Source organism: Centroberyx gerrardi, chromosome 2, assembly GCF_048128805.1.
Source record: "Centroberyx gerrardi isolate f3 chromosome 2, fCenGer3.hap1.cur.20231027, whole genome shotgun sequence".
NCBI lineage: Eukaryota > Metazoa > Chordata > Actinopteri > Beryciformes > Berycidae > Centroberyx > Centroberyx gerrardi.
In genome coordinates this window covers 26,201,047-26,221,965 of record NC_135998.1, presented here as the reverse complement: position 1 = coordinate 26,221,965, position 20,919 = coordinate 26,201,047, and the positions used below count along the sequence as shown (strand labels likewise).

The window sequence follows — 20,919 nt, the reverse complement described above, 5'->3', positions numbered from 1 at the left end:
AATGGCACCAGGAGATAAAGTATAGTGGCTATTCTGAACTGTTATCTCATTATCTACAGACAAAAAATCCCAAGCAGTGGTGTGTGGTGTGGTGTGAAGTGTATCTATAGGAGGGTAGGCCTATAACATGATGAAGTCTAGGAACCCCTGCTCCAAAGTGTCCCACATGCCTACTGGGGTTACAGGTAGGGTTAGGCCACTTTCAAAGTATAGGCCTAATACATTGCACATTATGGATTAGAAACCTTTAGGCTACTTGATTACTCCAGCTCATTGATAAAATCAGATTAGCCTACTTATTTATTTGGAATTGTTTTACCCTCAGTTTTTCGTAGGCCTAAATGGCATTAGAGTGATGTTTCACTTGGGTACAATATGAGTAGTCAAACGATAACTGCAAATAGGTAAAATTGACTTCTTGATAAGTATTACCCTGGAGAATGATGTTCTGCTGTGTAGAAGTCTTAGATAAGAGTTTCAAAACTAATGAAAGTGAGTAGTGACCAGGAATCCCTGAGTGGCCTTTTTTTTTTTTTTTTTGGTTGACTGCTCATGAACATATGTAGAGGAAAGTGTGCTAAAAGGTGAACTTGTTCAACCGTAATCAAGTATAATATTTCTTTACACTGTTTATCCCAACTTGCACACTGTAGTATGGATAGCCTTATTATCATTATCTGAACATTATTTCAAGTTGTTAAAAATGAGGTTTGTTTCTGTAAGGTCATAATCAAAATGGATTTTCCTCTTTATATACAGTAATCACCCACTTTCTCAAAAGTGTCTGTAATATGACATCTATGTAAGGCGACTGTAGGAGACGACTGTAATCTGTTGCTTCCCAACCCTGAACAGCACACACACTGTAAGGACTCCCTCTAGATCTGAGTGGTAGTCTGTATTGGGAGGCCAACAGCTGGCCCAAGGCCCACAACGAATGTCATTCAACGCAGATTGCTCACATTCTGAAGGCGCAAACTATTTAGGTCTAACATGTCAGCCTATGCTGCACAGCACAGAAAGACATGTTTAGCATTATTTCCAGACATGTGTCAATGCGTGTGCCATCTCCCATTCACAGTCTCCAGTCTTCTATTCTCAACAAATTCAATAGAAAGACATGGCGCCCATTCATATAGTGCAGTGGTGTGCTGCTGCCCCGCTGAATAACAGGAATGCTACGAAACAACAACTTTTGTATATTCATGTACGCTTTGCACGGCAAGGCACGAGTGTGAATGGACTATTTTGAGACTGTTGTGACTGGGAGGGAACAACTGGTGCCAGGACCTCCGTGCCCTCTTATTTGTGCTCCTCGGTCAGTCAAATGAGACTTGAATGAAGTGAAAACACAAGGGAAGTCTCATGACTTGGTTAGGGAGTTTCTACTCCGGCTAAACAAGTCTGTGGTTATTGGCAATAATAACAGCCCTGATGTTATCCATCCTGTTCCTGGGGTCACTGTGTAAATACTCAGACTGACCTTCAGTTCTTCACTAGGAGCAAAATCTCCACGGCCTGCACTAGAGATACTACAATTATCTATACATGACTCCAACAAATTTAGTTTTCACCTTCACTCAGAACTGAATGGACTAATCCACATATTTAGACTGCAAACACACAAACGGAAATTAATAATGACAGGTTAAGTAATTTAAATTCTCACTCTGAGGTTATAGATGGCTGCTCTGGTGCAAAATCCTGCATCAAATCATCTTCTTTTCCTGTAGAGATTTTGGTGTAATGAATAAGGTGATAGAGAACCATCAGGAGCATTTGTTCGGTCCCTGTTACAGGATGAGATAAGGGAAGTGGGCCGTCTCCAGTTTGATTTATGCACCGAGAAGCCACCCAGTGCCAAAGTGCCTTTATTATGACTACAAACCAGGGGGGCACGGCCTTGCACTGAGAGCGTGTCTTCCCTGAAGCTTTTCTGCTGGTAATTACCCGTACAAATGATTATATGTTGTAGGTTCTGGTGGATGAGTTGAGCTCACCCCTCCTCCTATATGAGAAGGTGGAACAGCAACATGAAAGGCATGTATGATTTTCATTATGAATGATAATGTGTAGGTTAACCAAGAGAAAGCTCATTTCTTATTGTAAGACACTAAATTATCCCGTGTCATATTTAGTGCAATGTGTTTTTTAACCTCTTCCTTTAGAGACCTTGATAGAAAATACACTTTTTGGTGTATCATGATCACGGTCATGATCATGGTTGCTTTGGAGAACCTAAGATGACTACTATATAATTCAAAAAATTAGATTTATTGTTGGGTGTTTCTATGAGACTCCTCATAGTAACTTGTCAGCTTTTTGAGTATCATTCACAATACCAGTTCTCATTTCCATGACATTATCAGAAGCTCTGCAGTGACCATCTCAGCCTGATTACCATCCAAGGAAGCTTTGAATGGGAATGCCCTTTTCTATCAGCCCAGGCTCTGTGGAGGTCTAGAGCGGTTCTGGGAGGCTCCCTGAGAGGGATTGTTTGGGGATTTTTTTGTTAGGTGTGATGAGCTGTCGGATTTCCCCCCTTCGAGGCTCAAGGTTCAACACATTCCTGGCTGCACTGGTCAGTACGATTTTAATCTGTTTTCACAGGCCGGCAGCACAGACAGACACAATCTTGTTTGGAATTCCAGTCCCAGTCCGACTTCACTGTGAGTGTGGAGACCTTCGCTGTTCCAGTCTCTCCTTGTGGACATACCAGAGACGAATCAAGGGTGGCACACGCTGTATCCCACATGTGCTCATCATAGAGGCATCCGAGTCTTACGCCGGCTAGTCATATCTTTACATTGTCATATCTTTCAGGGGCATCAGGCTACAGTTGATGGCAGATTTAGCTTCGTCACAGCTGAAAAAACAAACGCTGAGGGGCGGATCTACGTCACGGCCGGCGAATCACAGTGTTGATTCAGCAGAGCCAAATCAGAGCGGAGTGTGTTTGTCACACCATGAGGCAGACTTCACAGGGCTAAGTCAAAGTGCAGGATTAAGTGTGAAAGACACACCAAAACCACTTTGAAAAGTATGAGGAGGAGACGAGTTGTGACACCGCTGAGGTCGGCTGCTCATAATGACAAGGGGAGGATGGAATAACTTGTCAGGGGGGGTAGCTCGCCACAGACGGGGTTTGAGAAGTGCCTCCATACCTCAAAAGCGGTCTGCAGCCAAGCTGAGAAACTCACAGCCCTCAGCTTCAGATGAATGGGAAATGTTTTCAACATCTAATTAGATGAACTATCCCATCATCTCAAAATGCAGAGTTTTGACTGTAGAGTAAACTAACAGAAAAGCTAGTGACAAATTTATAGCCTCTGCAATGTGAGAAGTGTTTTCTCAGAAGATAAAATGATGTAGTACTCTGGTAGTTCACCAAAACACCAGAATTCCCTTCCAAACTCAATTTTATCAACCAGCATTTCTTTAAGAGGTGTCACTTTGGTAGGAAATGTTACTTTTTAAGCACATATGCTTGCATGCATTCATGAAAAACCAACCTTTAACACTGAGCTGTCCACCAATCTGCATTCACAAATGAAAATCATATTCATATCATCATATCAAGCATCTGGCTTGATATTAAACGCACAACCACAAACTTAATTCTTAAAAAGTGTGACAATCAATATAAAAATATAACTAGCAACGCACTCCATATATCAGCAGTGTCATTTTTAAGTGTGTGGCATCACTACAATTGACTAGGGCAACCCATATGGGCTGACTGTTACTGAATAAATAATTTAGCAAAATGAAATATCGCTTCAATCTCTTAATAAACACCAAAATCAATAAAGCTTTTAGTTAGTATACAAAAGAGTAGACTATTAAATCGGGGGATTAATTGTTACATGATGAACTCTGTACCAGGGTGTGATGGAGGTTTACATTGGAGGAGCGAAGACCTTTAACCTCTGTAATGTGCAGATTGTGGTCGCTTCCATACATCCTTCACCCTTTCTGTCTCTGTGAGGAGTCTGGCTGTGAAAAGGGGACAGACATACTGGTAGACTAGTCCCATACATCTTAGTTTCCAAGCCATAAGCTATCATGTCACGCAGTACAAATTGCAGGGAAAGGGCTGAAGCAGACAGGACTATGAGGGGAAAAACAACAAAGGAGCTTGGATTGCTGCAATGACAGGTTTGGTAATCATGCCAAAAAAACTCACTTTTAGGGAAACCTGATTCAGTGACATGAGTAACTTGCTAATGTCAAATGGTCTTAGAGCTCTGCTGTTCTCCTTAGTAACCAACATTGTTGTTTGCCTTGCTGAACTGTCAATCAATTCACGTGAGAGGTTAAGGGTCACAGCCCACATTAGGACAGGGCCGCCCACTCTCCGCAGGGGGCATTTCCTGTGGCAGTCCGCATGCTGCTGGCCGTGGGAGGTCAAACACCAGGAGCCAAAGGTCAAAGAGGGTACTGCATTAAGGAAATTAGTTTCTCCCACTCAAGCCAAATATGCAAATTATCACTTTGGAGGTATTTCATTTTTAGCAAATGAATTGGCACTAGTATTTGCACCATGTTGATTTTCTATGATGGGATGACTTCAACTGCTCAAATATCACTGGTATACTATGCATGATAAAAAAAAAAAAAAACATTTCCATAGTGACCCAGAAGACACATTACCATAACTCCATGCAAATCAAATAAAACAGCATTCATGAATGTGTGAACGATTGGCATCTGGGTGTTATGTCTGAAGTCATGACATCAGGGATACCTGAAGTGCACAAGGAATTCCTCACGTTTCCAACCTCTGACCCGAAATAAACCACAAACCCATTTAGCACCTACTCATTAACTTTAAGGCAACTGCAGAGGAGAAGAAGTAACCTAAATAGTGTGTTGGTTTCTAGCTCAATATTAGGCAAACTGTAACAGACATGTCAAGCATTTTCAATTAGTGGTATATGGCAGGCAAGGGCACAACACTGTAAGCTTGAATCTGGCTTGCAACTAACATAATACGCATCCCCTCTCCCTCTAAGTGTCACTCTCTCCTGTGCAGTCCAATAGAACTGAAAGAACGTAAAAATAGTCTTACGAAAGATAGGATTGTTTTGCAGTTTCTTTGGACGAGGTGAGGTATGGTCTGCTGTTTCTGTGCGAGTCTGTGTTTGACACATAGGGGCCTGTGGCTTCTCAACAGTAGATGAATGAAGTGCAAATACCTGAAACAGCAGGGTGATGGTCTTTACAAATCAGCAACATGTGTAGCCAACAGAGTTTACGCAATCGCTCCAACTACCCTTTCCAAAGCGTCCAAAGAACAATCATAATGGCAACATCTGTCAGTCAATTAATCCCGTGACACACTCCGTTTCCTACAGGCTGGTGAAAAAAAGATTCAAAGCAAAACATCCAGTTGGTCACATTTTTATGATACTGAAAACATAATAGAAATATTTCCTTCAAAGAAATTGCATAATCAAGTTAAGATGTGTAGTAAAACATTGAATACCACCACTTGTTCTTTCATAAAATCAGATTTTCTAAGGCACAATGCAAGTGATAGTAACATACTGTAGAAAAATAGTCCCATCACATGACAATGGAGGTTGTTTGCGAAATAAATAACATGCACACACTCCCTTTCTGACTTGCTCACACACTCTACTTTGTAGTTTAAATGATTTTCATTTTATGAATTCCAATAATTAATAATAATTTGAGTAGAAATTCCACTGTATATAGTGGATATATAGTGGATTTTTCTGTGACTGTAAACACACACCACAGATACACTATATCCTGGTGTTTGTCAGCTCTGAGAATCTGTTGTAATTCACAGTGAAAACAGAAAAACAATGCGGACTGCTGCACCACATCCACTTGACACTTGCTGACAATATGCTCAGCATCATCACCACCTAAGCCCAGGGTCCCCAGGCTCCAGCGGGGCCCGGGTCGCACCTGGGGTCGTTATCAGGGAACGTGATCGGCAAGGCAGTGCGCTGGTGGTGGTGGAGCCGACTGAGGAGAAAATCCACCACTGTGGGGAACTGGTCCGATACCTCGTTCCTCTCCTCCGGATCCTTTTCGATGTCAAACAGCATTACAGGCTTCAGTGGATCCATGCTGGAAACACCGGACCCAGAGCCGTTGTTGCCGGGCCGGGGGAACCAGATGTCACAGCCTGGAGGAGATGGGGAGAGAGGACACTTGAGCAAGCGGAGATAAAGAACGAATGCGTGTCCGTGCATGTGAATATAACACTTTCAACCAAACGCTACAAGGACACCGCTTCCGCTTCCCCCCTCAGACTAAACATGTCATTATGGGTGACAGAGGATACTGACCTGGGTAGCCAGTCAGCAGCTTCCAGTTTGAGGATCGGATGGCCGCGTGAATGGACACATTGAAACCAGAATTGGCCCAGGAGCCTCCGCTGACCACTGCAGCCAAAGTCAACCGACGGTCCCTGCCAAGACCTGGGGAGAGCGGAGGAGAAGCTGATAATGGAAGGCAGTCGTCCATCTTAAAGAAACTGGGAATCGCTGATTAAGAGGATATTGGACTACCGCTGGATACAAAACCTCCTCTATGGGTGTCTAGCAGTTAGTGGGCCTGGGACTGAACCTTAGCGCATACCTGGGAATCACAGACTGGGTATCCAGTGCAGAGTAAGGTGTAAAAATAAATATACCGGTAAGAAAGAGCTCTTTCTTTTCTGTCAAATCTACAATGAAACAGCAGGAATCTAGCGGTTCAAACATTGGGGAAAACAAAACAAAAAATAAAACAAAAACAAGACAATGCAACCTCTGCTCTATAAAACAGAAATAATTGCCTCCGCCAACAGAGTTGGACCGGGGTTATGTTTTCGCCCCGTTCCATCTGTCTGTCTGTTTGTCTGTTATTCTGTTGGCAGGACATCTCAAGAAGTTAAGAACGGATATGCACAAAACTTTGTAAGGGTGGTCATGGGGCAAGGAAGAACTGATTAACTTGGTTCAATGGTAGAAGGGCGGCCCTAATGGAAACTGAACAGATATAGAGCTGATTGGTCATGTGGTGTTGAGATAATTGGGTAAAATGCTTACAAGTGTCTAGAATTTGAACAGGCAGACCTCATGTCCCATTTCAGGTCCAGTCATGAAAATGTTGCATCTCCGACATGTGGAACTGGCATATCTTGACAATTGCTTAACGTTGGTGGAGGTATGCGCTCTACTGAGGGCCATCTAATTATAGGTATGAAATTATTCAACATCCAATCCATGCAACTTCGGGGCTGGAAGAATTTGACCTTAAAATTTGACAACAATGGTGGTAATGTGGTCGACTCCACCAGCCTTCCATTTCTGCCAAGCACAATGAATAATTTGCCATTACTGCAGTGGGACATTTTTTACAAGGTCAAGTGAATGAGGAACAAGGGTCACAGTTACCAACTGGGATGATTTCACCAGTCTTATAAAGGCACGAGTAAATAATTAAAGAAAATAATGTATTGTGCTCAAGTTAAGATCTTTTTCTTCTGCATTTATTGGACAGTCACAGTATAGAGAGACAGGAAAGACTGGGAGAGAGAGAGAGGAATGACATGTGACAAAGGTCCTGGGCCGGATTGGAACCCAGGACGTTGCGTTAATGTGGTACACACCTTAGATCACACCACTGATCCACCAGCAGGCCCCGCAAGTTAAGATCTGAGGGTGTTTTGCAAACTTCTGTAACCTTCTGACACGAGCTACCTCTGCTCTCTTATGGAAAACGTCTTCCTGAAGCGAACGCACATGTGTACCTTTCAGAAGGGGAGATCTAGCCTTGAGAGCATTCTCAGGTTCAGGCCGTGGCTGACCCCGGCAATATGGTCCTGATTAGACAGATTTGCAAGTAATTGCTGCCTCCTAACGCTGTCAAAAACAAGTATTTCCTCACATTCTTTGCATAAACACGAATCCCTCTTCATCGCTTCATGAGCACAACCCTTGGTCCCATTGGGGTTCATTTTATAGACCCGATTCCACAGCGACATGACTGGTGAATTAAAACATTTCCGATGGCAGCGTTCGTAGAACCACATGATAAAAGCTTTGACGTTGAATGCTTCACTGATCATGGTACCAATGACATGTGGGCATCTTAATTGCTCTCACATGCATTAGTTTAGGCTACACAATAACAGCCAGACTTACAGAGCCAATATCCTTATATGAGAATGGTACACCGGTGTTGTTATCGACTTGACAGATTCAGGTGTGAAGACAATTAGGTGAGCAGGTAGGATGGTTGAATGTTTTGAGCTCTGGGAACATGAGAGTTTGATTTACAGCACACATAACAGAGAAGTCTGTTCTGAAGCGGTCTGGTCCTTCTCTCTCTTGCTTCTTTAAGAAAAGGGGCCTCAACACCCAACACACACACACACACACACACACACTCACACTCACACTTCCATTCTTATTTCCACCCTTTGCATGAACACAGGACAAGAGCAGCTCGAGGCAGGGCCCTCTTCAGCAGGAGAATTCGCAAATGGGCTCATGAGAAGGAGGGAGGAGAGGGGGAGGAAAAGTGGGAAAAGACCCAGTGAGTAGAAAAGGAGAGCAGAGGAACGGAGGGAAGGAAAGGAGAGGAGTAGAAGGGAAATTCTGGGTGATTTAAAGGCTTGGGACAGCTCCAGGGTTTCTCTCGCTAGACAAGCGAGAAGTTCAGAGACCCCTCTGTGACCCATTTAGACGGGATCCCTCTCCTCACATTGAGAGCAAAGGAGAGGGAGTTTGAAAAGTGATTTGAAAAGAGAAAGTGTGTAAAAGGGACAAGTTCTTTTTGAGAGCTAAATAGAGGGGAGAGGAAAAAGGAGAGTAAAAGACAAAGACGAAAATGGAACCCAAGGAAGCATGAAGAATGGCTGAGAGAAAGGGACAAGAAAAGTAGAGAATGGGGTTTCAAAAGGAGGCTGGGTTAATAGGAACGAGGGAAAGGAAGAACGAGAGGGTCCAAGAGAGGAAAAGGGAATCTCACCCTGGAATGTGCCAAAGAAAGCTGGTTGTCACCATGGTGGCTGACAATGAAGATTAAAACGTACTAAATAAAACATTAGGTTGAACGCTTGCAAGGCGCCGGTGTTGTTCTTCACTGGGCACTTTTATCTTCAACATGATTTAACAGTAAACTTTGAGGATAATTTGAGGATTACAGGCTTAGGCTGTTAGACATTAATGGAAGCAGTCTCGTTTCAGAAATGTACTGCATCAGTGTTTGGACTCTCCCGGCCCAAACGGACGTATTTATTCAAACTAAATCACGGCTCTCTAAATCCCTCGACTCTGATTCCACTCTTTCCGGTTTGAACATGTTCAGGCCAAATAAGGCGGTGGAGTAATCGTCCTTGTTAATAATTTCAATATTTCTTTACTGATCTTCACATCAGATCCAAAATGTCAATACCTAACCTTAAACTTAAATGTAATTACAAACTCAGAGGTCATTTGCCATTTTAGTTTTGAAAAACCAACGCGATACAAAGTGTGTGAAAAACAGGCAGGGACAGGGAATTTGTGTTGACAAAATTCTTCTGCTTTCTGTTATATTATATCTCACAGACTCATTTATTCTCTTCTCAAAATGTCTAGTTCATGTGCATATGCTACATGAATGTTTTTGCAATGTCTTCCTGTTGTTTTTCTACTGAAAATTGTCATCTTTGTTTACATTCTTGTCAACCTATTGTTTTTGTTCTCTTTGTACATAGGGTTATCCTGAAATGAACACTATTAAGTATCAGCTCAAACGTTCATATGACATATTGACACTGAGATATACACCGTCCATTTTTTAATTTTGGTGTTTGAACATTACATGTTCATGTGTTACATGAAGTCCATTATTTTCTTATGATCACTTAGCAGGGAAGTAAATATGCCACATGTACAACAATGTAGTCCAGTAAGTTGACCCTGTGCACCCTCACGCAGCCATTTGTAGTATTACGGTTGATGTAAAACAATCTTGTGCCAATTATGAGGCCTAATCAAGCACCAAAAACATAAACACTCTGAACCAACCATCTTCCAATAGATTTCAGGAGTGAAAACAAAGGCTCTTTTCCCCACTCTTCGCCTCTCAGCACCCATTGCATTTCCATAATGTAGACATTGTGAAGCCCGTTGAGACTGTAACTGTGATTAAGGGCTATAAAAATAAACTTCCCTTGACTTAATAGCAATTAGTGGATTTGAACACTGGCGGGTTTCCTTTGGATCCACTAATTCTCCTCCGAAGTACTAGAAAGCAGGTCAGTCGCATTCCCTGGCATGGCGAGCTTCCTCTAAATCACCAAAATGTCTTTTTGCATTACAGTGGAAATCTAGATGTGACAGCACTGTATATAAGCTGAGCTGCCTGGTCTCATGAAACGAGCACAATGTGTTAAAATGAAAATACATGTTCCGTGCACGAAAAGTGAGAGAATTACATTTTTCCAACACGAAATGAATATGTGAAGGAAAAACGACTAGAAACAGTCAGTAGCTTGACCTTCGACCCCAACGACCCGGTTCAATTCCCAACTCATGCAAAGAAGTTTTCTACTGTGAGTGAAGTTTTCATTTGTAGCAAAAGTGTTTCTTATTCCATGACCAAATCCTCACCCTAACCTTAACCAAAGTTTTAGTTATGTAAACATGTGTTTCAGCTGAGACATATTGGGCATTCCTCAATCAAATGAATCTACTACAGCTCACAGAATTGAACGCCATAAGCCTCAAAAGTTGGAGACGAGGTACATCAGCCCCCCCAACCTCCACCGCTGAGTAACTGAGTGAGGAGAACACAATATACGCGCTATTGCACAGGCCTTTTGTTGAGCACACAGTCAGGAACACTGGCCTCCAACCAGGGCCCCACTACCTCCTCTGAGATGGAAGTGGTTTGGTCCACCTAATATTAAGTGGTTTAGACAAGAATGAGACCAGTCCACTGTGTCTCGCAGTAAGAAAGGAGGCGGGCAGTCACAAGACCCGTTTCCTGGAAACCTCCCTACAATGAGTTTAAACCGTGTGCACACACCCTGCCGCCAAACGTCAGCCGTCTCACATTTCAACGGTGTTGACTGATTACAGTGTCAACACTGACTGATTACAATTTCAGCCATGCATCAGCATTCCTCAGATCAAAATAGAAGAACACGTCAAATTTATAGCAAAACACATCCATTTTTAAAAAGGTACAGTAATCACAAAGGCTCAACTGAAACCTTGGGTACTTAATGGGAACAAGTTAAATTCTAATATGAGACGGACACTATTTTTTAAAAAGTGGCTTAAGCTCTCCCAAAGTGTTTCCTTGCATAAAACTAGAACTCAGAATTAGTGCATGAAAGGATTAGTCGATTAGTTAATCGACAGAAAGTTAATCGTTTATAATGTTGATAATCGGTTAATCATTTTAGTCATTTATCAAGTAAAAATACCAAACATTTGCTGTTTCATAAATGCTAAGATTTGCTTGCTTTTCTCCGTTTTATATCATTATAAAATTAATACTTTGTTTTTTTTGGCTCCTGGTCAGATATTTTATATTCTCTTTATATACATTTATTTTATATATATTTTATTTTATATAAATGTCTAATTGATTAATTGAAAAAATTATTGATAGAGTAATCGATAAAGAAAATAATCATTAGTTGCAGCCCTACTCAGAGTGAACTAAAAGACATTTGATTAAAAATAAAAATCTTGAAGAAGGAATTGTCTGTATGTACTGGAAATATGGAATAGTAAACTTCAAGAAACCATTTCTTCCTCAGAATGTATATACATTTTATAAAGTGACCTTTCAAGTGAAACCAAAATAAAGGACTCCCACTGATAATAAGATAGACGCCATGTGAGCCTGACCAGACACTGACCAACGTCCAGATTCCTCATCACACCTAATCCACTCAAACAGCCTTCAAGCACTCATAATAAACATGAAGTGGATGCCTACAGCCCTGCTACTGCTATTCTTAGCTCCCAGTCTTCAGTTGGCTCAATTGGATTTACACTGACTTGTGTTGACAAATACCTGCTCATACAATGGGCCTTTGATACTTGTACCCACACTGTGACCATATTAGCACAATGTGATTATATATTAGTGATGTTCATGAACAAAAAGCCATTATTCACAATGTAAGTGAATTAGCAATGCTATCAAGTACTGTGGGAAATCTTTCTGTTTGTGTATGTGTGTGTGAGAGAGACAGAGAGGAGCAAGAAGAAGAAGAAGAAGAAGAAGAAGAAGAAGAAGAAGAAGAAGAAGAAGAAGAAGAAGAAGAAGAAGAAGAAGAAGAAGAAGAAGAAGAAGAAGAAGAAGAAGAAGAAGAAGAAGAAGAAGAAGAAGAAGAAGAAGAAAGCACACAGACAAGAGAGGGAGGCAGTGACTTGAGGCAGGAGATCCATTACCTGAACATGCGTTATCTACTTGTTCCTGTCACTGGCAGACGAATTATGGCTCAGAGAGTCTGCATGTCTCCTTTAGCACAGCAGAGACTGAACCTCACCTATCTGGCTTTCCCAGGGCCACTCCGCCTCAGACCGAGTTTACACATCATCATTTACTGCGAGTTGAAACATGACCATTTTATCATTATTATTATTATTTGGCCAGTGGGGGTGAAATAATTCCATGTTTCCAAAGCAGTTTCACTGTAGAGTATAAGGATAAAGCAGATCACTCCACTACTAGCATTAAGAAAATGACGCAATGCAAGTTTCCAATGCAAGTTGATTTGCATTGGAAAGAAGTGAAGTGATCTCACTCTATTGGCAGAATTTTTCACTCGTTTTAAGATTTGAAGACTCAACACTAGGATAAATGATTGTCACAATGAATATATGATAATGATGGGATTTCTCTAGCTCTATCAGTACATATTTCAAAATGCATGTCACTTCTCTCTTCACCCCATCTGGAGGGGAGCGCACACACACACACACACACACACACACACACACACACACACACACACGGACACACACACACAGCATGGGGGAATTAGGGAGCTGGAGGATGACTTCAACTTTGTCCAAACCCACAAACCAAATCCTGTTGTAGGGACAGATTTCGGGCGTCTTCTGGTGCGTATGAGTCCCAGCAGATAGAAACACCAGAGAACAGCCTTGTCTATATAATATTAACTGATGTAGGTGAACTTACATGGAGCGATGTCGACATAGAGAGGGTCAATGTTGTGCAGCAGCTCCAGTCTGGGCGAGGCAAAACCTTTGCTGGAAGACAAAAGTATCACCCTAGTTACTCTTGAAAGAAGACACACAACAAATACACTCACACATACACACATGCATCCCATCCCCCCGCTCACACACACACACACACACACACACACACACGTCTGACTCATGCACTGTAAAATCCACCGGGATCTGTAAATGGAAACCAGCCGCCTGTTGTTCAGCAGGCAGTCATATGCCTTGACCGCACTCCACCGCAGAGGGAACGCACTGCTCTCTCTGACCACAGTGTCTGATAACACAACAAGAATAACTCTCACTTTCTCCTGCCCGGCTACTGGGCCTGGGCCTTCATTTGGTTTTAATTTCACAGGCCAAGCTGTCAGGCTGCTGCTTTCTGTAACAGGCGGCCAATTAAAATGGACCGAATCTGTAAAGCGGCGTAAACAAACAGCAGTTTGTGCCGTTGTCAGGGTCGCACTGCGACACGTCCGCTGTATCGCACGCTGGGCAGAGCTACAGTCGGCGGTCAGCTGACACGCGTCAGCCAATAGAGTCAAGTGGAGGCTGTGAGTAGTAGTTTGTGGTCCAGGCTAAGCCTTGATTTTCTGCTGGGGCTCTGCTGCAGCCCTCAATTTCACCTACTTCACTGTGTCCACATTTAGTTTACACATATAATGTGTCATTCAGACAGGACTCAGTGACAGCCTGTGGGACGACACCGAGTTGATGGACAGTGTCTCTGCAGTCCTCAAACAGCTTCATATGACTTATTAAATTATTAATTGTGTCTGGTCCTTGCTCAGAAATTCAACTACACAACATTCAATATATTATGTATGAAATAATTGCATGTAATAACTTATCAGGTATGCATTTACATTAAAGGATTTGTATTAAAACTAATTAGCAAGCCTTCATAGTTCTCCTTAGAGATAGAGGAAGGGATGGACAGAGGATAAGGGGAAAAAAGAGAGAGAGAGAGGGATGGAAGGACTGCAGATTTGTGTGAGAATGACTGATGGAATTTCCTTCTCTTTGAGTTCCCATTGCCACAGTAACAAAGGGCTTATTGAAGGACCAGGGGCTCCTATGAGAAAAAGACGCTCGGTCAGGGAGAGAGGGGAGAGGGGATGGGGGAAGGATCAGAGAGGAGGGGGGGGAGAGAGGGCAGGCTGTCAAACTCAAGAGCTGGTATCACTCACAATACAAACGCAGGCCTCTGCCACCCAAGAAACGTTTTCATCTGGGAATTTTCAAGGCCAACTTTTGTGTAAAACCTATATTCTTGCCTTCTGTCTTCTTTGGTCATGCCCCCTGCTCACCTGATCGCATTCCACACGTTGAAGCCATCCAGCGGCTTCGTGTCATTGATCCTCCCCCCTGCCAGGCCGACCAGCGTAGGCAGCCAATCAGAGATGTGGATGAGCCCGTGGCTGACAGTCCCAGGTTGCTTCAGTAGCGGGCCGGCGACAAATCCCACTCCCCTGACCCCGCCTTCCCACAGTGACCACTTCCTGCCTCTCAGCGGCCAGTTACTGCCGCCGCAGAGCGTCTGGCCGCCGTTATCTGTCAAACAAACAGAGGGATAAAACGGAATTACATGAAAGGGTAAATTGCACCATATTAAAGGATACATAACTGGCAAACAATAGATAATTCTCCATCATCAGTAAAAAATATAGCTCTTCAGATGTGTATCTGGTGTCTGCTCTCCGATTGATGTGAAAGGGAAATATCTCAGAGGTTTTGGAAATCAGCTTTCAGAACAAAACAAGCAAACATAAATATTCCCCTCAGGTTTATGTTATAAACACTCCTCTCTTCTAATGTTCAGTCCTTTGCTACTAAGCTGGAGTTTTTAATTCAAAAGACTCCACCCCATATAAAGGAAATACAATCAGTAATTTTATCTAATTTTATTATAAATTAAAATAATTGGATAATCATGATGGGGAAGTCTGGGGATTTGTCACTGTACGTAATACTGGAAAGTACGACTGAAGCTCCCTCAAACTAATTTGTCATAAAAGCACCGTCTCTTCTTTCCTTTTCCACGACCTTTGAAATGATACATCAATGTAACATCAGATGATAACATGCTTGGTAAGCATGAGTGCACTAATAACCAAAAAAAGACAACCACTGCTGAATATATCCATTCTGGGGGAATTGTCTTACTTGTGTCAGACAGTGACACAAAGTAGATCTGGCCTGCATTCAACAAAATAGCAAAATACATAGGATCACTAAGTCCCTTTTATAAGAAAAGGGCTCTGGCTTTCACATTTAATGTCCACTTTGAGGTGTGTCAATAAAGGTCATAAGATTAACCATTGTTATGAGTAGTGGTATTGTATACATACACAAAGTGTGTGTAAATTCCCATGTTTAATAACCATGTTAATGAGTATCTAATATCTCTCACTCATTTTCTTTTTCAATACTTACTGCATGCTTCACCTCTCTCTGCCTTACCACCTTTATCAATATGCCTCTGGTTGAGTATCATGACAGTGATGCCCATCAATTTGACTCCCAAGCTAGACAAAATAATAAGACAAAATAGCCAGACATAAACACAAATGCACATGCACACACACAGACACACACACACACACGCAGACATTTAGACTGACTGTCATCATCCCAATAAGTCGGTCCAGTATAAACACAGTTGACCAATCACTTCTGGGCAGCGCTCCTTCTCAGGAGCGGAGTGTCATGCAAGTCCAGGAAGTAGTCTGTGCTGATTCCAGTACTGTTCTGGAAAGAGTTTGGTCCCTTATGCTTTTTCAAGCTGCTTCAAGCCTCTGTATGCCAGTGCTCCCTCTCTCTCTCTCACTCTCTCTTTCTCGCTCTCTCTTTCCCAAGCTCCCAAAGTTCCCCAAGTCTCTCTCTCTCATCTGCTTACAGTAAAGTCCCAGTGAGACAGTCAGTTTGCAGAAAATTTCATCACAAAGGAATCTCAGGATCCTCCAAGTTCTGGATTCATTTATTTTCTGTTAAAAACGGAGCAATACTCAGACATATGGGTCAGAGATTACAGTGCGGCTATGACAAAACTGTAAATTATGACCCAGAAATGTAAGTAGTAAGGCAGCTGATAGAGACTTCATCCAGGTAAATGAACTATTATAGGATGTATATGAGGCTTTAACCTATATTTTGGTCACGTCACATGGACACTGGGCCATGAGATTACATAACCACTGCATCCCATTTATACATAAGCAGGAAGTATTGTGAGCTTGTTCGCAGCTTCACCTCCCGTCAGCTGTCATATGGTCATATGGCAGCATCCTAGGTACTGAGGAGTTTCCACTCGGAGCCCTATAGCCATCCGAATGTTTGGAAGAACAATGAAGCGGGCCACCTACCGCAGCCCACCACAGGCATAAAACTCCCCACTTTACTTTCACAGCATTGTTCCTGCCTTCTAATTACCCTTTAAAACCTAAACTCCTAAAAATAACTCGCTTTCCTTCAGCGTTCAAAGAATTTACCTCAGATGCAAATCATTAGAAGAGTCCCAGATGTGGAAAAGTAAGTGGAAACCCGTGAGCGACGTGGATCAGACCTTAAATATGCTCAGATGATGCTGCTGAACCTGCTGCGCAGCTTAATTGATTTGAAGCTCTTCCTGGTCACATTCTTTATCAAAGAGATATTTGAGAGATAAATGATTTTTTTTTTTCTTTTAACCAAAAATCACTATAATCAAAACACAGATTTCGACCATACTGAGACTTCATTGGTCTATGTGAACAGATTTTCAGTTAACACTATAGAAAGTTTGAGCTGACAATGATCCTGAGAGAAGAATAAGGTTCTGCTAGATCAAATAAAAGAAAAGACTGATCTCTAGTGGATTCCCAGAGTATTGCAATGTAACCAGCCCTGGATCGGTACACTCTTAAAAAGAATGAACCTCCTCTAGCAAATGTGGGAGGTCACGACTGCCTTGTTTTTGACCATGTTATGGAACACAATGTGCCATTTAACCTACTGATGCATTAATTCCGTGCACCTCCCTGTTAAAGTGTTTACCTTTAACCATGTTCTCTCCTGAACTTTGCTGTGCTCTGCCCAGGGACATGAAATGTGATTTCTCTCTCCTTATTGCCTGCTGATTTGGTATCCATCCTGGCACACCATAAAAGCATAGTGTCCCAAAACCAGCGGACAACATATTAGTGCTCATTCCCGGAGACGTTTACCTGATTATCCTCTCTCCTTGCGTTTTAAACTTGCTCTAACTTTGGAGGATTCCAGTGAGGTGGTACGCCGTTAACTGGAATGTGTTATGTTTATATATTATCTAACGGTTTTTACAAAGGTATTCACTTTCAAAGCGCACAGCTAATTCACAGGTGGCGATTTGAACATGTCAAACACTGGTGTTCAATTCAGAATGTACCTAATGAAATAAAAATAAAAAGGATGTGCCTCTGGAGTCTGGAGGACAATTTTGGATCGAGCAAACTGCTGTTGTCACGTAATAATTAGCAACACTCAGAGGAGTAGAAAACGTATCCTTCTCCATAAGTAATGAACAAGCGCCTCCATCCACACCATGTATTTCAGTCTACAAGAAAGACAGAGGCTTGGTCAGGCCACAGCAGCACTGTTATGTGAGTAGGAGTCTGAGCCGGAGTAATAATAGCTTGTGAACCTGGGTCGACGTCAGCGGAGCGATAAACACTGAAGCACAGGATATGAAGCATATTAGAAAGTTCTGCCCTGGATAAGTCCTGTGTTTGGTTGAAGAAGCTTATGAGGACTGAGAGACTTCTTATGAGATATACAGTATATTTGCTCGCATAACACGTGCCGTATTACTTGCGTTATTTCAGCGAGGGCTTTTAATTTAAGAACTTATCATTAGTTCATGAAGCAAGGAGAGTCTTTTTTTGTTTACTGTGTAGCTTCCTTTAAAGTCATTCATTATATTCTTGACTAAAGGGCCTGAAGGCTTTTAAGACTAAATAAGACTATAGCGGCCAGATGTCTGTCACCTTTAGATGACGAGTAGATGTGTGATTTACTAATTACAAATCCAGTCTGTCAGTATAGATAAAGACATAGCTAGCATATGGCTAATACCTGTAGAGAACACCAGGACCGTATTGCCCCAGAGGCCGCTCTCCTGCAGAGCCAGGCTGATGTTGCCCACCGCCTCGTCCATGGCCGACACCATGCCAGCGTACTGCCTGCGGTCGCGGTCTTTGATGAAACTGTAGGGGGCCACATATCGCTGTGGCACCTGCAGGGGTGAATGGACCGCTTGCAGCGCCACATAGAGGAAGAGGGGCTGAAATATAAGGACGACAAAACATCCAGACATGCTGACTCGATTTGTTATTATAACAATAATAATAATAATAACTTCATTTAGTAGTGTGCTTTACAAAGAGACAGAATAAAAATGTACATGATCGAGCAATAAGTAGGATAAAGATAGGATGAAATGAATAAATTAAACACGGTACAAGTAAATGTATATAAAAAAGTATACAAATAAATAAATAAAAGGATTATAAAAAGGCCATATGATAAAAGTACATTTTAAGATACAGTTTAAAAGATCGTACTGACTTTTTGGGGATCACTGAACAAATTGCCTATTTTTTTTTTTTAAGAGAATACATCTTATTTGGAACATTATTGGGTTGTCACACACTACCACATCATACTTGTGGTACTGCACAGAGGGTTGTGCCACTTGAGTCGGAGAATGACTCACAAATGTGTTGAAGTAACTTTAAATTGACACCAGATGTCCCCCTTGTCCTTGTGTATTCACAGCATCGAGTCCTGCCTCGGACCTCTGTGTCAAATTATCAGAGGATGAAGTGTACTGCTCTAGACTGTGAGACCGTGTGTGTGTGTGTGTGTGTGTGTTACCTTGGCGGGGTCTTGTTTGGCAATAATGCCGACGGCCCTCTCGGCGAGCAGCTCAGTGGAATAGACCCCTTTGTATTCAGTGGCGACCTCCTCCCCGTCCCTCAGGTCCAGCGCACAGCGAGTCTTGTTCAGAGGAGGAACAGGACTACAGCGGACATGAGTGAAGTAATCCTCGCTGCCTGTCAGGTAGCCTGGGACACACAGTCAACCCCAATATAAAACAGCAATATTAACAGAAACAGTGCATCTTGGGAAAACTGGCTTATACCAATATACCAACCAAAATAGGTGTCGAAGCCGCGGCGTGTGGGCAGGCAGTCTTTCTTGTACATGCCCAGGTGCCACTTGCCCACCATGTGCGTGCCGTAGCCCGCCTCCTTCATCAGCTGGGGCAGCAGCTTCTCATCCAGGGGAACGCAGTAGGGCTGACAAGGCCAGATGATCTGGTGCTGCATGCCTGTGTGGATCTGTGCAGGAACCAGAGACTCAAAGTTCAAGTGCAAGCACATCTCGTTAGGCAAGAGTGTTGAAATCAGACAGGGCGAGGTGCTGTAAGATGGAAGAGTAGCAACGGAGAAAACCCACTAAAACCCAAAGTGAGGCAAACTGTGAGTGTCACAAGACTGATAGATAGATGGTTTTCGGCTGCCTTTCACAGGAGCCCGCCCATTATAGCAGGGCTGAATTTTACCTGATATCTGCCGGTCATGAGCTGATTTCTAGAGGGAGTACACAACGGCTGGACGTAGTAATTCTCCAGCCGGACGCCAGTGGCAGACAGTTTATCCAGGTGCGGGGTCTTGATCTCAGAGCCGTGGTAGCCCACATCATGCCAGCCGAAGTCGTCTGCAAGGATGAACACGATGTGCGGCGGCTGGTTAGCCGCTAGCATCAAGGGAAATATTAAGAAGAAAACAGCTCTGATGATGGTGCGAGCCGATGTTAGCAAAGCCATTGCCGACTTTCTAATTCATGAACTCAGCAGAGCTCATTCACAAGAGAACTGATGTTTCCTATGGTGTAAACAAGGAAGTCCGGGCTGCGAGCAGCAGTGGAAAAGACACGAGCATGGCGCAGATCAGGCGGAGGAGCGCAGGGATAAACTAGGTTAATTGATCACGGGTAATAATCAACCTGCTCAGGAGTAATCAGTCGCAAAACGTCTTCAGTGTAGATCAGTAGAAATGCAAACCAAACCTGCAGATTGAAAACATTGGCTCAGCTGCAGCAGCCAATCAGATGTTTGGAGAAGCAGCAAATCACGTGAATGTACGGATGCCCGTACAGGCCACGATTAAGATGTGAAACGGAACTGCCCATCTTGCAACTGCTAAAGTAAATCCTTCTAACCTAATAAACTAAACCCCGCTTTTAGTAAAGTATGTCATCAGTGACCTTCTCAGCAGCAGAAGTATGTGGAGGATATTGTTATTTTATTGTTTTCAGGCTTATAACTTTAGCGTATTTGACAACACATGCCACACTGCTAACTCTGTTATCATCTTTTAATAGTGTTAAACATCCTTTTACTGCAAGGCTAAACGTTGGCTCTTATTGATTCATTTTTAGTTTTAGCCTATTGTTGTTGTCTTGTCTGTTAGTTTACTCTATCAGTCTTATTTAATCCATATCAGTCATAAGCCATTACTTGCATCCTGCGATTTAGTTATTCAATATTATGTCAATAGTTATTATCACTGCCTCATTGTGGTTATATCTTATCGATCTCTGCCATTTTCTCAATCTTTTATTTATCTTGCTTGTGAAGCACTTGAAAAGCTGTTGTAATTATTAAACT

General features: G+C 42.5%; 1 protein-coding gene across 1 annotated transcript; it reads right to left on the bottom strand.

Moving 5' to 3' along the window:
* Nucleotides 1-5,402: 5,402 nt before the first annotated feature.
* arsb (arylsulfatase B) lies at nucleotides 5,403-20,328 on the bottom strand. The gene is made up of 8 exons (XM_071901731.2): nucleotides 19,813-20,328; nucleotides 19,402-19,588; nucleotides 19,122-19,312; nucleotides 18,321-18,528; nucleotides 14,540-14,783; nucleotides 13,180-13,250; nucleotides 6,327-6,458; nucleotides 5,403-6,163 (listed from the first exon to the last, which is right to left on the bottom strand). Exons 1-8 carry the CDS (start codon nucleotides 20,074-20,076, stop codon nucleotides 5,898-5,900), a joined length of 1,563 nt encoding a protein of 520 aa, XP_071757832.2. The 5' UTR covers nucleotides 20,077-20,328; the 3' UTR covers nucleotides 5,403-5,897.
* Between the last annotated feature and the right edge of the window lie 591 nt (nucleotides 20,329-20,919).

Excerpts from the sequence above, each read along its gene's own strand:
- arsb (XM_071901731.2), bottom strand. The coding sequence starts at position 20,076 with ATGGCTTTGCTAACATCGGCTCGCACCATCATCAGAGCTGTTTTCTTC. Across the intron at positions 14,784-18,320 it reads GGTCCTGGTGTTCTCTACAG|ATAACGGCGGCCAGACGCTC; the intron begins GTATTAGCCATA and ends TTTGTTTGACAG. Across the intron at positions 6,164-6,326 it reads GCTGCTGACTGGCTACCCAG|GCTGTGACATCTGGTTCCCC; the intron begins GTCAGTATCCTC and ends CATCTCCTCCAG.